The sequence below is a fragment of the Myotis yumanensis genome, unplaced genomic scaffold (genome assembly GCF_028538775.1).
Source record: "Myotis yumanensis isolate MYYU_CA2020_CCGP unplaced genomic scaffold, mMyoYum1.0.hap1 SCAF_13, whole genome shotgun sequence".
NCBI classification, from domain to species: domain Eukaryota; kingdom Metazoa; phylum Chordata; class Mammalia; order Chiroptera; family Vespertilionidae; genus Myotis; species Myotis yumanensis.
The window spans coordinates 6,832,994-6,847,575 of NW_027223764.1; the positions used below are offsets into that span (position 1 = coordinate 6,832,994).

General features: G+C 36.7%; 1 protein-coding gene across 1 annotated transcript in view; it reads left to right on the forward strand.

The window, feature by feature from the left end:
* RAB11FIP2 (RAB11 family interacting protein 2) overlaps positions 1–14,560 on the forward strand; it is a 37,766-nt gene extending 23,206 nt beyond the window's left edge. Inside the window, exons 4-5 of the mRNA XM_070432180.1 lie at positions 4,163–4,208; positions 10,260–14,560. Of these exons, the coding sequence (XP_070288281.1) occupies positions 4,163–4,208; positions 10,260–10,487 (274 nt within the window). The 3' untranslated portion in view covers positions 10,488–14,560. The remainder of the gene's footprint in view (positions 1–4,162; positions 4,209–10,259) is intronic.
* The last annotated feature ends 22 nt before the right edge of the window (positions 14,561–14,582 follow it).

Below are 14,582 nucleotides of genomic sequence, written 5' to 3' on the forward strand. Positions count from 1 at the left end.
AAAGACTCTGGTCATTGCCAAATGCGGCCGTGATTTCTGCAGCGGCCAGTTTCACTGCTTTAGGAGCTTGGTTTGCTGTCCTGACCTATCTTCTGGAGGAGACCAGTCCACAGTGAAAATCGAAGGACAGTTTCAAGTTCTCACCAGCTTACTTATGTCTTTACTCAGTATTTATTCTGCAGAATAAATCAATAGATGTTATAGGAGAGATACTAATGATTCCTTAAAATATACACAAGTACTATTAATTTCAAAATTTAAAATTAGAGTTTACTTAGAAAAAATTATTTAAATTTGGAAATAGCACAGAGTGAAAAATAAGTTTTTACTTAAGAACTTTAGAATGTTAAGGTAAAGCATTTTCTTAGTTTAAAAATCTTTTTAAAATATGAATTTAAAATATCTGTATCAGCTTAATAGTTACTTTAAAATCCCCTGCTACCCCCAAACTCCTTCAGTTCTGATTTCTAAAACAATTTCTTTTAATTGTGAAGTTTAGCTTTGCCTGAAGTTCTTTTAGTGTGAGCATGTCTAAGTTCATTTTCTACCTGATTAAGAACACCATGTTCCTTAACCTGTCAACAGCTCAGTTGAGCAGTCAGACTGTATTATTCAATATCTCGTGTGACATGAGGACAGCAGTCCAAAGGGAAAGATATCACAGATTGGTGCCACACTTCGGTAATAGAGACATTTTATTTTTCACCAAGCTAATTCAATCCAGTTCAGTTAACTCTTTTTCCCCCCTTCAGGAAGGATCAAAAAAAGCAGCGTGAATGCCTGAGTCCGTCATCTGTGTGACACGTCAGTGTGTGACTATAAAGCCGACCACAAGGGAGGGGTTCCGCCTTTAGACTTGAGACAATGCCCCATACAATTGCCCTGAGCCCAGACCTGCCCTGGGGATTGCTGAGTGGCAGAGGGCTCCGATTACAGGCAGGTAGGATGGGAAATAGTGGGGCTCGCTGCACCCGGCACGCTTTTCCCTCCCCGCTGCGACCTGTTCAGTCTGATCTTTCTAATAATTCTCAGGCATGCTTCAGGCTGTCACTGAGTTTCACTTTAGTTCCAGAGGCCACAGCCATCGGACATTACGTATTGCTAGTTTTATGATCTTGATAAAATCTTGGTCCTCCATGTCTGTTTCTTAAAAGCCCTTATCCCAATAAATCCAATACCAGTATTTCTATTTCTTAGTTCACCGATTTCTTCCTGAGACATACTGCAATTTATACAGTCGTAATATTGTTTATTCTTCAAGGATGTAATGGGATGGATAATGCTACTGCCCATGAAATGTTTAAATAACACTATGAAAGAAGACTGAAAGTACGAAACATTGTCGCCCGATGGATCAGGTCTAAGAGCCTCATCTTTGCATCAAACCCTTCAAGGGCTCCTCCCCCTGCTGCCTTGTGTTCCAGTCTCTTTGATGTCCACAGTGAACACCGCTTTCTAGCGGCCCCAGGCTGCGCCCTCTGTTTTAAGAGTCCTCCCTCTCTGGCTGCCAAACTGATCCTTCACGTCATTGAAAATCCTACTTCTCCATGGACTCAGGCCTTCCTGGACCAATTGCTGCAAAAGGGCACTTCTTTCCACTACAGGGTCTGACAGTGTCACTCACAAGGGTGCTGTCCCCACCTCCCCCAAGTGCAGCTGGATGGACCATGCACTTGCCCAGAAAGCTGTGAGGTGCACTTTCTGGTCAACCCATGTGGCTGGTACATTCAGGGCTCCACAGTGTAACCCATGCTCACGGTGGGCAGGGGCCAGAGCTGTGGCTGTGCCACAGGTAGGAGGACAGGTCCCAGAGCCAGACACTCCATTGCCAACTATGACCACACACAAGTCACCACACCTCCTTGTGGCTCTCATGTCCTCATTTTGAAAATGTAGATGATTATATCACAATAAATATAACACCAGGATTTCTATTTTCTGAATGTACTCTGAATGTAAAAGCTTATTTTTTACTCTGTGGTATTTCTACATTTAAATAATTCTAAGTAAACTAATTTTAAATTTTGAAATTAATACACTGAAATATGTTTTAAGGAATCATTATTATCTCTCCTACAACATCCACTCTTGATTTATTTTGTAGAACAAATATTGAGTAAAGAAACAAGTAAACTGGTGAGAACTTGAAACTGTCCTTCAATTTCTCTGAATGTACAACCTACCTTAAGGTTGTGAAGATTAAATAAGTTAATTTTGGGAAAGTGCTTAGAACAGTAGCTGACACAGTTCGAGTGCTATGTAAATATTTATTAAATAAAATAATATGTTGAACATGTCCTGTCTGCCAGTCACTGTGCTAAGTGTTTGACATGCTAAGTCAGTCTTCACAGTCGACTTGTATGGTAGATCCCCATTTTACAGAGGGAGGAACCCAGACAATCAGAGTTAAGTAACTTGCTCAAGGTCACACAACAATTACAGGGCAGAAGCAGGCTTTGAATTCACACCTCCTGGTCCCAGGGCCCTCAACCGCTTCTCTGCTTGTACCCACTGTGCTGTACTGTGAAACCTGAATGCAGGCGTTTTGTCCCGGAGCTGGTCACAGTCAGATGGAGAGAGAGGCAGCAGAATGTGTTTCTTGACCTGTTGGAAGACCGCTCGCTGTGAGATAATGGCGCAAGGAGAGGTTAGTCCCACTGGACCCTGATGTTAACCACATTGGGTTGAGAATCCGAGAGGATGGGGACCCCATGTGTTAGCAGCTGCTACCATGGCACCCTAGGCGGAGGACTACTTCATGATAATGTCTTTTTGGATTTTGTTTTGTTGTTTTCTTTTAAGCCACTCTTTTTGTCAGACTCATGAGACTTTCCGGTACAGTGGGCTAGTCTGGGACCAGAACACAGTAAAAATGATGAGATACAGGCAATGAGTCAGCTGCCTCTGTCTATAAATGGTGCATTATAGGTATTTAAAACATATTCCAGTCTTTTCTGCCAAATCACCCAGCTCTACTGAAATGCTCAGTTTACCCATAGGAGTCCTAGCTAGAGGTCAGCCACCAGTTCTGAAGCGAGCACTACAAATCTTAGTCATAACAAGTGAAACCTTGGCTCTATGAGAAATTCCTTTGAGGTGGCTGTCCATGGCCTGTATGCTCTGTAGATTTACAGCTCGGGGTGTGTACCTGTAATAATAGATTATTTTCAGGATGTTATAATCTAGTGTCCAGACTGCATGCACACAGTCCAAAGTTTTGAAAGTGAATTTCTTCAAAGGATTCCAATGATTTGGCTGATAAAGCACAGATAACGTGAAAAATATATTTTACTGTTAAGTCTTTTGGGGGAGGTATAAAAAGGTTCCGAGGACAGTCGTGCTTTGTAGTGGTTAGCAAGGCTAATACTCTTAAGTGCCGGGTAAAAATTAAACTTGAATAGCAATGATGAAATATTGACTCATCAGATGGCTTTGAAGTTTAGCTTCTTTTTGGTTGCAGTGCCCTTCCTAATGGACATGTTTCAGAGAAGAAAGTGATGATAGCACTCAGCCGGGATGTTTTCTTACCCTCTGTACAGAAGAAATCCTTTTTTTTTTTTTTTTTGGTCCATTTGGGTATTTGAATTTTGAAGATCAGTACTTAGACATCACATTCATGATAGAAATGGTTCCTAGCACTCTGAATGTATTCTATTGATAGCCCGATGTTTAAAAATTTAAAAGATAATTGCTTTAATACCTGTAGAATTTTTTTTTGCAAAGTTTGCTTTGTCTATTCTATGCTACAATCTTTCCATCCTAAATTTATTTACTTCTCCATCATTTTTTATCAGGAGGACTAAGGTGAGTGTGTATGTAAAATGAATAATAACGTTACAAAATTTCGTTTTATAAAATATCTCACTGGGTAAAATGCTCATGTTTAAAAATGTTTAGAAACTACATATTTGGAGGTGAAGTTTTTCAGTTCTGATAATAACTGAAGGGTTTTCCTTCAAAGCTTAAAATTGTAGCTGCTTTCGGATGTTGAGTAAATATTGGTTTTCTTCTACATCCTGGATTAAATTTCACTCATCCGAGTGATTTAGGGCTTTAGAAATTGTTACTGAAATGTTGGTTTAAAATGTTCTGTTTTTTATGTTTCCTCCCATGTGGACTATGATACATTTTTAACATTTGTGTTTTGTCTTTTATTGCTCAGTTTTCATGTGAACCCGACAAGCAGTGAAGACCTCAGGAAAATCCCGGTAAGTTGCAGAGGGGGTTAGAGAAGCAGAAAGCAAGCCACAAGCCAGCCTTCTGTCGGGCACACGTTTCCAGAAAGGCTCCCATCCCTCGAATCCCTGTTACCTACCGATTATAGCTTAGCATGATAATTTGGGGAGAAAGAAGAAAAGCAAAACCTAGTCTTTATTTTTAATATATGATAGGGTGTGACTTTTATACAATTAATAGAACTTCAGGTAAACATAATTATAATTGAAGCCTGCTTAGCATATACATATTTTGTTTGCAGACTGTTTTAAAATTAATATGAAAGCTGTATGGCAAGGCCAACATTATTGTTAGGAAATAAGAGCATGTGGAGAAAACGATTTGTTGTTGGGACAAATACTGAAGAAAGAATAATACCGCTTATTAACATTCAACAATCTTGCATCCTGGCAGGAAATGCAGTTAACCAGGAGTGCATTTGAAAGAACCTTTAGGACACTAACCTTCCCAGACAGAACAAAACCATACATATTAGCGGGCTTGGTGTAGCCAGCGGTCAAGTTAAGCTCACATATCTGGCAAAGATTATTCAGGTATCTTAACTTCATGCTATTGTTATTTGAAATCCAGTTTTGGATCTCTGTTCAGAGTTCCATTGCATCTTCAGTCAAATCGAAATATATTAAACCTAGGGCAGAAGTTATTTTATCAAAATGTGGGCACGTGTTCTTGGTAGAAAACTAAATTCTCATTGAATAACAGAAGTAGAGCCTTTACTCCAAGATGCTGGTGGTTGCTCTTTGAACCATCTGCCCTTAATGTGTGTGATCCAGATGTATAATAAGAATTTTTTAAAGCAATAACATATCACAATTTTCTATGATGAGCTATGCTCAGAAGAAACCATGGTAGTGTATAAACCATTCTAAATGTAGTTATTTCTTTAAAATTATAGAAAACATTATAGAAGCTTTGTGCTGTGTTCTTGCTGTTTTATGTAAATGATTTGTAAGTTTTTATGCTTCATAAATACTCCAGTCTTTATAAGATGCAGTCTGGCGAGAAATGTCAGAATATCTGAAGTGAGCCTTTGATCAAATAGTAAAATGAATTCTATCAGGCAAGTTACTTAATCTCAAACAAAATGCAAACATCAAAAAATCGATTTCATGTGTAGCTATTGTTTATTAAGTAACCTTAATTACAATTTCTATGTGCTTGTAAATGTATTTTTCCAAATCTTGTAATTTATTGCTGTAAAAGCATCCTTAGAATTCTTTAAAGAAATAAAATGTGAAAATTGTTTTAGTTAAAGGATTTAAAAGTGATAAAAGAATCCTTGATGTGTGATTATTTTTCTCGGGAATACTAACGATTCTAAAGGACAGTTAAAGGATTACTTAGGTGTTGTTAATTTACTGCAAGATACAAATAGGAGGAGGAGCCCATCCTCAGACCGATCGTTTTTTGAGGAAAAGTATTTGAACAATTTTTATGTTGAAGATTAGAAGATGTTTGAAGTCATTTACATTAAGTTCTCCGATAATAGCCATCCACCGAGTTGTTTTTCCCCCTTCTGGACATAGTATTTTGTAATTAAGTTTGTATGTCTTGTATGCTAGTGCCAACACCTGTCTGTGAAAGCACAGTGTTTTAACAGGAGCAGTAGCCAGTTGAAAGGGCAGTGTGAGCTCTTTAAGGCCTAATTAAGAACTGAAAGGGAGATGAAGGGAGTAGGACAAAAGATGTGAAAGTAGCTGAGATGATATTCCCAGAGCAAAGTTCCTCATTAGAACAATAATGAGATGATCAGAGAATGCCAAGCCTTCGTCTTATCTCTCTCTCTCCCCTCTAGTTGCCTTGGGTGTCAGTTAGTGCCCCACCAATATTTGGTTACCAGGACAACCTTTCTTTAAATCTTCAGTTATTTTGAGTCCTGATAATTTGCTTTTGTTCAAATTTAAATATTGTAAAAAATATATATACATTTCCTAGTTTACTGTGTAAAGTAAAAACAGATCACTAGTGATTCTCAAAGTCTTTTGCACAACTATATGTTATTTAAGATTTCGATTAGAAAACTTCATGTAATAATTCTATTCTCTCACCCAACACCTAATTCCTTATATCTGCATATGGAAATTTTTAACAGAGGTTGGGTGTGAATGAAAAAGAATTGGTTGTGAAAGGGGAAGAAGGAAGAAAAATTTACATTTCAATATAAGACGACATCTTAAAAACATATGTGCTGTCTGTGCGGAGTGCTGGAGGAAATAATGTTGAGTACTGAGGCGTCCCATGTAGGTTACTTGAGTCTATACCCATAATTTATATTTTCCTGAGAGTTTTCCACTTTAAGCAAAATATTTGTTTTTGCTTATTTTAATTTTCTGTTGTACATATGAATTGATATCAGTTATTATTTTATTTGGAATTATATCAACAAACAAGGATATATATTTATTGAGTGTATCAATTTAAGAATCTTATGCCTAAAATTAAAAGATATTTACCTGCTTTTCAAATATGGGATAAAATCTGGAACTAAGCATAAGACTTTAATTATTTTATATATTTTTTCAGAATATAGTTTATAGTACATGTGTTTCTAAAATGTTTTTCTGCCTAAAAACTTGATGCAGAAATTTGGGGTAAAATTTTCACATAAAAGGACAAATGGAAAATTTATTAAAAGGTCAGAAGTGTATTTCCAGGAAGTCTGCCTATACACAAGTATTAGAAGGTTGTAGGGGAACAGAATGAACTGAATAATGGATCTGTATATTTTAGATTATGGCTGTATAGTGTAACACTATTCCAGGATAATAACTGATTATTCTGAGATTAAATTGTTAGATAGTCATGAAATAAAATTTAGACTATGTCAAAATAAGAATAGTTTGACATTTTTCATCCTCATCATCTCTAGAGAAATATTTTAAAAAAATTTTAGCTACATTTTCTGGTATTACTGGTATAGTGCTAAATATAACAATATAAGTGATTTTCTAACTATGTTCATCACTTAATTTGTAGAAGTCAGTTCATATGTGTATAATTTGATTAAGATTAGAGAGACTCAGGCATGTGATTCTTAAGTTAAATTAAGAAAAACATAAGTCAACCAATCAGTAATGAATCCCATTTAGTTTCATGAATCCTTGCAGTTCTCACCAGAATCCCTATTTTTCAGTAAATATTTTATTAGAAAGATGAAATCATATTAGTTGGGTGGTATTACTTTTTAAAAATGCAGTTCAGAAATACCACTATGTAAACCAGGACATTTTAGAGTTAAAAGACCTTAGAGAACATCTCATTTGTCAGAGTGAGAGCTAGGTTGGTCTCTGTCTCAGAGACCAAGTTAAAGTGAGGAATTTTAGCTTATTTTTAATAAATTAAAAAATATATACTTACCTCTATAGCAGTGGTTCTCAACCTTCCTACTGCCGCGACCCTTTAATACAGTTCCTCATGTTGTGGTGACCCCCAGTTTCATTGTTACAAATTGAACATAATTAAAGCATAGTGATTAATCACAAAAACAATATGTAATTATATATGTGCTTTCCGATGGTCTTAGGCGACCCCTGTGAAAGGGTCCTTCGACCCCAAAAGGGGTCGCGACCCACAGGTTGAAAACCGCTGCTCTATAGTGTATCTTTTCTATAGAAACCTGCTTAATAATTATTTAATAAGAATATGGCTAGGAAATTATATTAATGTTTTATATCTCTATTCATGACCAATTAAATAAACTATTCAATACATGAGAGGGTGTGTGTATTGAGACTTAATCTTAAAAAAGATGGATTGATCTGAGAGAAGAGAATAAAAGTAGATTAACAGAATTGTCCTTTAACTGTTGCAGAGTAACATTCTGAAATGTTTTTAGAGACAAAGGTAATATAATGCATGAGGTTGTATCTTCCCAGTTTCTAATGTTAAAACAAAATAAGGTGTTTTAAATATATCTTACAGAACTTAAACTCACTTCCCCTTAGCAGTCTCCCTATTCATTCTGTTGGTCTGGTGGAGGCCCTCATCAGTATCTGGTCTGTGATATTTCAATAGCTTTATAACTACTCTTAGCCCCTCCAAGTGATTTTCCCCACTGCTGCCATTGTCATTGTCCTAGAACGTGGCTTCAGTCCTATCTTTCTTGTCTACGGAAACCTTCGAAGGCTTCCTGTCTCCCACAGCAATAAACCTGCAAGTCCTTAGCGATGGCATTGATCATCCTCAGTGATGTTTGGAACCTGCCATTTCAGCCTCTCTCAGCTCCCAATCCTGAACCTTCCTTGCCGGCCATTCTGTACCGATGACCTGTTTGACCACCGTGCCTCCAGCCTTGCTTCTTCCTTTGAACAAACGGAGCCACTGCTTGAGCTGCACCTTTTGCATTTCCGCCTGGTGCCAGCTAGATCTTCCCCACAGAACCGGAGAGATTCTGTGGGGCTGGGAGAGTTTCCCCTTCCTGGATTTCTGTTGTTATCCCGGAGAAGAAAGTGTGGTTGGATAACTTACCCATCAAATTGATGCCGGTACTCAAACTTGATTTTTGGTGTTTGCAATCCTGGTGCCTGCGGGAAGAGGGGATAAAAAGTTACACTTTGGCTTTACTCATGGAAAGTTCTAGACACATAGCAAATTAAAGTAGATCCTGAAAATGAGTAAAGGCAAATTTAATGTCTATGAAAAATGGAAAAAGAACCTTTCTGCATTCATTGGTCCCTATTCTCTGTCTCCCACTGAATAGATTAGATAGGGTAGTCTGAAAGAGCAGGACCAATTTCCCCAGTATTTTATTTTGATAAAGTGATAAACATTTTAATTTGTTGAGCTTAGTGAGAGAACTATGTATAAAAAGACATAAAAAATATTACTGGTAATTTATCTGTGGGCTTTATATTTTACATAATGAAAAATCTATCGCCGAAACCGGTTTGGCTCAGTGGATGGAGCATCGGCCTGCGGACTGAAAGGTTCCAGGTTCGATTCCGGTCAAGGGCATGTACCTGGGTTGCGGGCACATCCCCAGTAGGAGATGTGCAGGAGGCAGCTGATCGATGTTTCTCTCTCATCGATGTTTCTAGCTCTCTATCTCTCTCCCTTCCTCTCTGTAAAAAATCAATAAAATATATTAAAAAAAAAAAAAAAAAGAAAAAAAAGAAAAATCTATCCACTATAAATGGTTGATGACATATTTTATTAAATTCTTGAGAAATATTTTTCTTTTAATATTAGAATGCTTTGTAATGAAAATTAGGTCAATGCCTTTTTTTCTTTTTTGTTTATATTTATACATTAATGTAAAAAGAATTTTCATTAATGGAATAACTTTCACAAAGTAAATCAATAGTGAAATGGAAGAGAATGCAAATATACTAATACTAAATATTAACGTGATCATAGTTGAACTCTGAGTTTCCTGATAACAAGGGCAAAAAGGGAAATAAAATAAGGTATATAGGTATTGCTACTATGAGATAGAAATGAACTAGTTACTCGGGGGAGGAAAAGCTGTTTGCCTCTAAATTAAATCAGAAGTTACTCCCATGGGAGCATCTTATAAGATTTCATTCCGAATGCCTTCAACATTTCATAGCAAGAAGCAGATTTGATCTTGGCTGCTGATTGTACCCATCTTCAATAAAGTCAAAGACACAGCATTAAAATACAGTTCAGCGGAAGCAGTTTGATGAGCACTAAACTAATGTCCAAATGTATAGTTTTCAACAGCTTCCTATAGTTCCTCCAAGTTAATTCTTAGGGGTCTTTAATTTTTACCTATTTCAGTTAAATTTATTAGAGAACATTTTATCTGAATCTTAAGTTGTATGTCTGTCTCTTTTACTAGGACATTGTCCACACTGTAAAAAATGATGATAGAAGAATTTAGAATTAGAATAAGGGCTTTGATGCCTCTGACCTGACCCAGCGCTTGCCTCAGAACTGACTAGCTGTTCTGTGAACTGTTACGTTGGTTCTCGCCAAGGACAGAGAAAAACCAGAAGCTGAAGTTCAGAATAATTCTGATTTTGTTCCTGAGAACTAAAGTGCCGGCTTCTCTCCCGTTCTAGGACAGCAACCCTTTTGATGCCACTGCCGGGTACCGCAGTCTGACCTACGAGGAGGTCCTGCAGGAGCTGGTGAAGCACAAAGAGCTGCTGCGCAGGAAGGACACCCACATCCGGGAGCTGGAGGACTACATCGACAACCTCCTCGTGCGGGTCATGGAGGAGACGCCCAGCATCCTCCGAGTGCCCTACGAGCCGTCCAGGAAGGCTGGCAAGTTCTCCAACAGCTAACGAGCCATTTGTGCTGCCGTGGTAATTGGGGGAAGAAAGAGGGGAAGAAAAGGAAAGAGAGAAGGAAAGACTTGTTACCGGAAGAGACTGCACTTGCAGGTTTCAGTCCAGGCTCGTCCGTTGGGAAAAGGTGTTTTACTTGTAAATGTGAGCGGGGACTGTCAAGAGTGACCTTTGAAGTGAGCTCAATAATTAAAACTTTGAAAGGGAAAAGGGCCAGATTCCAGATAAGTCAGCAGCTCCTTGGGATCCCCTGGGGTGCTGGCCAGCCCGCGCACCTGCCCGAGGCCCAGGCATGTCTTCAGAAGTCGTGGCTCATTCCTCAGGAAGATTTCTCATGACTTGACATTGTGAGAATTGATACTGTGGTTGGTTCCTGAGCATTCAATTTGTAGACAGTTCAGCTGCAGGAATACTGCTCATTATAAACACTACTTCCAAAACAGTTCATATTTTATATACATCCGTATGTACGTGAAGATAAGTTCATGTATCTTTGCATATAAAATACGTGCATATACCTCACATATACATGTGTTTTTAGGACATTTAAAATCAGTTGGTTTCCTCTAAAATGATACCAGTTTCTCAATTGGAAAATGTATGTGTGCTCAACGAAGCATCATTGCTACTGCAGTATTACGTGTGTGTAGGGGAGCTGCTTCAAGTCACTCTTGATTCTGAACCTTGGTTTCAAAATGAGCTGCTACTATGTTACTCCAGCGTCAGATTTTTGCTCTTTATCCAAAAGTAATGCTCCAAAGGCCTTGTTGAAGAATGACGTGTTTTAGGAAAGTCCATTAACTTCAAACAGCGCGGATTTCTCGAATTCATTTTTCAATGTAACATTTGAGTTTTGTCTAAGCTACAAGCGGGAGATAAGCTAATGTAATTTGTTTTCTTGCCATTCTAAATGCCTATAAAACACTAGCAAAGAAAATAGTAAGAATTAAAGCTGAAGATAACTTGGAGGGTAAAAGTAGGTGATCATCTGATGCCTGATAACCCAAAACAGTGGGCAGATTCTCGGAATAGAGAATTAGGCTTGGTTTCAAGTTCCATAAATAATAGAACAGATGGTTGCATTTGGGTCTTGAACCAAAATAACAGTTACTAAAGAGTGAGTTTTTAGAACAGATCTTTATTAGCATGACGTTACACATTAATCTGCATCTACCCTTTAAGAATTGATTTATCACCAAATTATATGTCCACTTTTTTTTATGTCTGCTTCCCCAAAATGTTGAATACCTCCATGAATCATCTTCCAGTAGTTGTACAAAATTAGTCTGAAATGTAAAGTGAAAAGCAATGATTATAAAAATATTAATTACAGCTTATTTTTTACCTTACAATCTAAAATACTTACTATGAAACACTGTTTCTTCTGAATTTAAAATGAAAAAACACTGTATATGGAGACATATATTTCTCAGCCTTTTAATGAAGTGCATTTTTGTCTTATATGCAGCTGTACTAAGACTTACTTGAAAGTTAAATACAAAGCAGATATAATCATTTTGCTTATTTTAATATTCTGAATCAGATAATACTTGGCCAAGTTTATATTTAGTTCATAAGCCCAAATCCCTGTTATTTGTATTTTCTGAGTTTCTTTAGTTTTCCTATGAGAGCATACATTTTGAAATTGTGAAAATTTTCCCCAAATACAAAAATTCAGTAATTTTTGAAATGAAGAAATGGAGGAGGGAAAATAGCTCTACCAACTTTTTCTTTCATATATATATAAAAAATCTTTCCTAAACCTCCAAATCTGGTGTAGAATTTTATTTTTCCATTTGAAATCTTAATTATTTTTAACATGGTGCCATTTTAATTAACATTTATTAAATATTTACAAAATTCTTAGCACTTGATTTTGTGTTGTTGGTATAATTGTAGCTCTTTTTACACTTTTTAAAAATATCAAAATTCATGTGTTTTTAGTATTATGACAGATTAGTTACAGATATTTTAATATGCTTTGGCCAAATTTACTCCTTATAGAATGAACCAAGATATTAGTTTTTTATTGGGGATATGTTTTATGTGAATAGAGATCGGTAAAAAGTATCATTCAAGTAACTACTATTCTTTTTATGAGGAGATTCATTTTTAAGGAGACATTCTTTGCTTGTATAAAAACTGTTAAGAATTAGATTTATCCACATGTGAGAGATTTGGTTATAACTGACTCAATATTTTTATCTTTAAATCTGAGATAAGAATTCTATTGAAAACTCATCCTGCATTTATCACTGCCTAAAAATGTTCTGTTTGAATGTTTATGAAGTTTTCCTCATGACCCAGAGTACAAGTTATTTGTTTTCATAATCTGTCAATATAATAAACTACAAACAAAAAGTGAAAATGAGTTCCCCAGTAAACATATCAGTGTTTCCTGCATTTGGGCAGAAGTGCATGTGGATTAGTTTTATTTGCTAGCATTGTAGAAGGAAGGCCAAAAGTCACCTTAGTTTGTTTTTCCAAAATGTAACCTTTACCAGTAGTATTCTAATGGTGTATTTTGTTAATAGCTTTGAAATAGAAATAAAATATATGTACTCATTAAATAATAGAGCACAGCACTATAGACTTATAAATGGATTTTATTTATGCTTAAAATGCATGATCAAAAATATTTCCACCAATAAGAGGATTTTTTTAAAAACCACAGAATTGATATTTATCTCAATATCTTAAGTTAATATACTTCTGTTATGTAATTAAAATATTTCTATTATTTTTAAAGTAGCCTTATTTTATAACCAGTTTCCCTCCCAGTTTTAAAATTCAGTTCTGAAAATACTGAACATATTGTCCTTCCACTTAGGCCTCAGTTTCATTCATTGAGTAGCAGGGTCATATCTTAGAATTGTATATAAGTGACGTGTCCCCCCTTCATGAGAGACGTTTAAGTATTGCTTTTGGCTGCTCTATTCTGCCTTGAGCCTAGTTTTGCCATTCTCCCGTGAACGTAGTGCTATCCATAGATTATTCATAACTACGTCTATTGCTTTTGGCAATAAATGAAGCTTTAGTTGTAATTTTCCAGCTGTGAAAATGTTGCCTTGTATTGAAAAGGGCTTCAGGACTGGAAACCTAAGTAAAACCCAGCTCATTAGTGACAGCTTTGCTTTCCTGCCTTCACCAACTCTTCTGCCCTCCCTCTCTCCCCCCGCCCACCACCCCTGTGAGGGTGCTTGCTCTTTAGCAAGGAGAATCTAAAAAAACACAAAAGAACTGGCTTTAATAGATCTCGTACTTGTTACACTGGAGCTTTTCTCTTCCTCCGGCTTTTCAGGCAAAGCTCCCGGCCTCGGGGTCTGTAAGTGAGACTGGGACTTTTTGATGTCCATGTGCTCATATGTCTTGTAGATATGCTAGGTGTCACTGTGCGTGTGTAAGTGAAGTATGAAGCATGCTCGCTCACTTGATCTCTTTGAAGTAAGAGGTAAAGGATCACAGTGCTGCTGGTTCGTGATGGTAGATGCAAGGGTCTGTCAGCGCACATTCGAAAGCCCCCATTTTCACAGATTTATAACTCTCCTAATCCAGATGCAGCGATTGGAAGTATTTAATATGCAGTAGATGGCACCTTAACTAATTCATCTGCATCTGGAGGCTTTCGAGATGTATTTAATAAGTAGTGGAGAAGCTCTTCAAGCATTAAACTCGAGTTGGCATTTTATTTCATTTCTTTTCTATGTCAAAAAAAATCCCCTCTTACCATGGAATTGAAGTCTGTAACAAATGATACGTTGGGCCTATAAATCTTTGAAGCTTCCAGATGGTTTGTATTTTGAGGTACAGAAGAATGCTGCAGATCTAGAAATGTGTATATTTAGCAGGTACTTGAAAGACACAAGCATTATTTATAACTGAAGAGTATTACACTTGTTAAGGAAAATGCTCTTAGTAACTTGTATACATTTTTACCTATACAAACTCAAAAGTATGTAAGCCTTGCCTAATGTGACAGTTGTATAATTTATGTAATCTGATGCATGAATCAGACTTTTTTATATAATATATATTGATTTATTATAGTTGATTAAAGTGTTTAATCTTAATTCCGTTGTCTAATTTCTTATT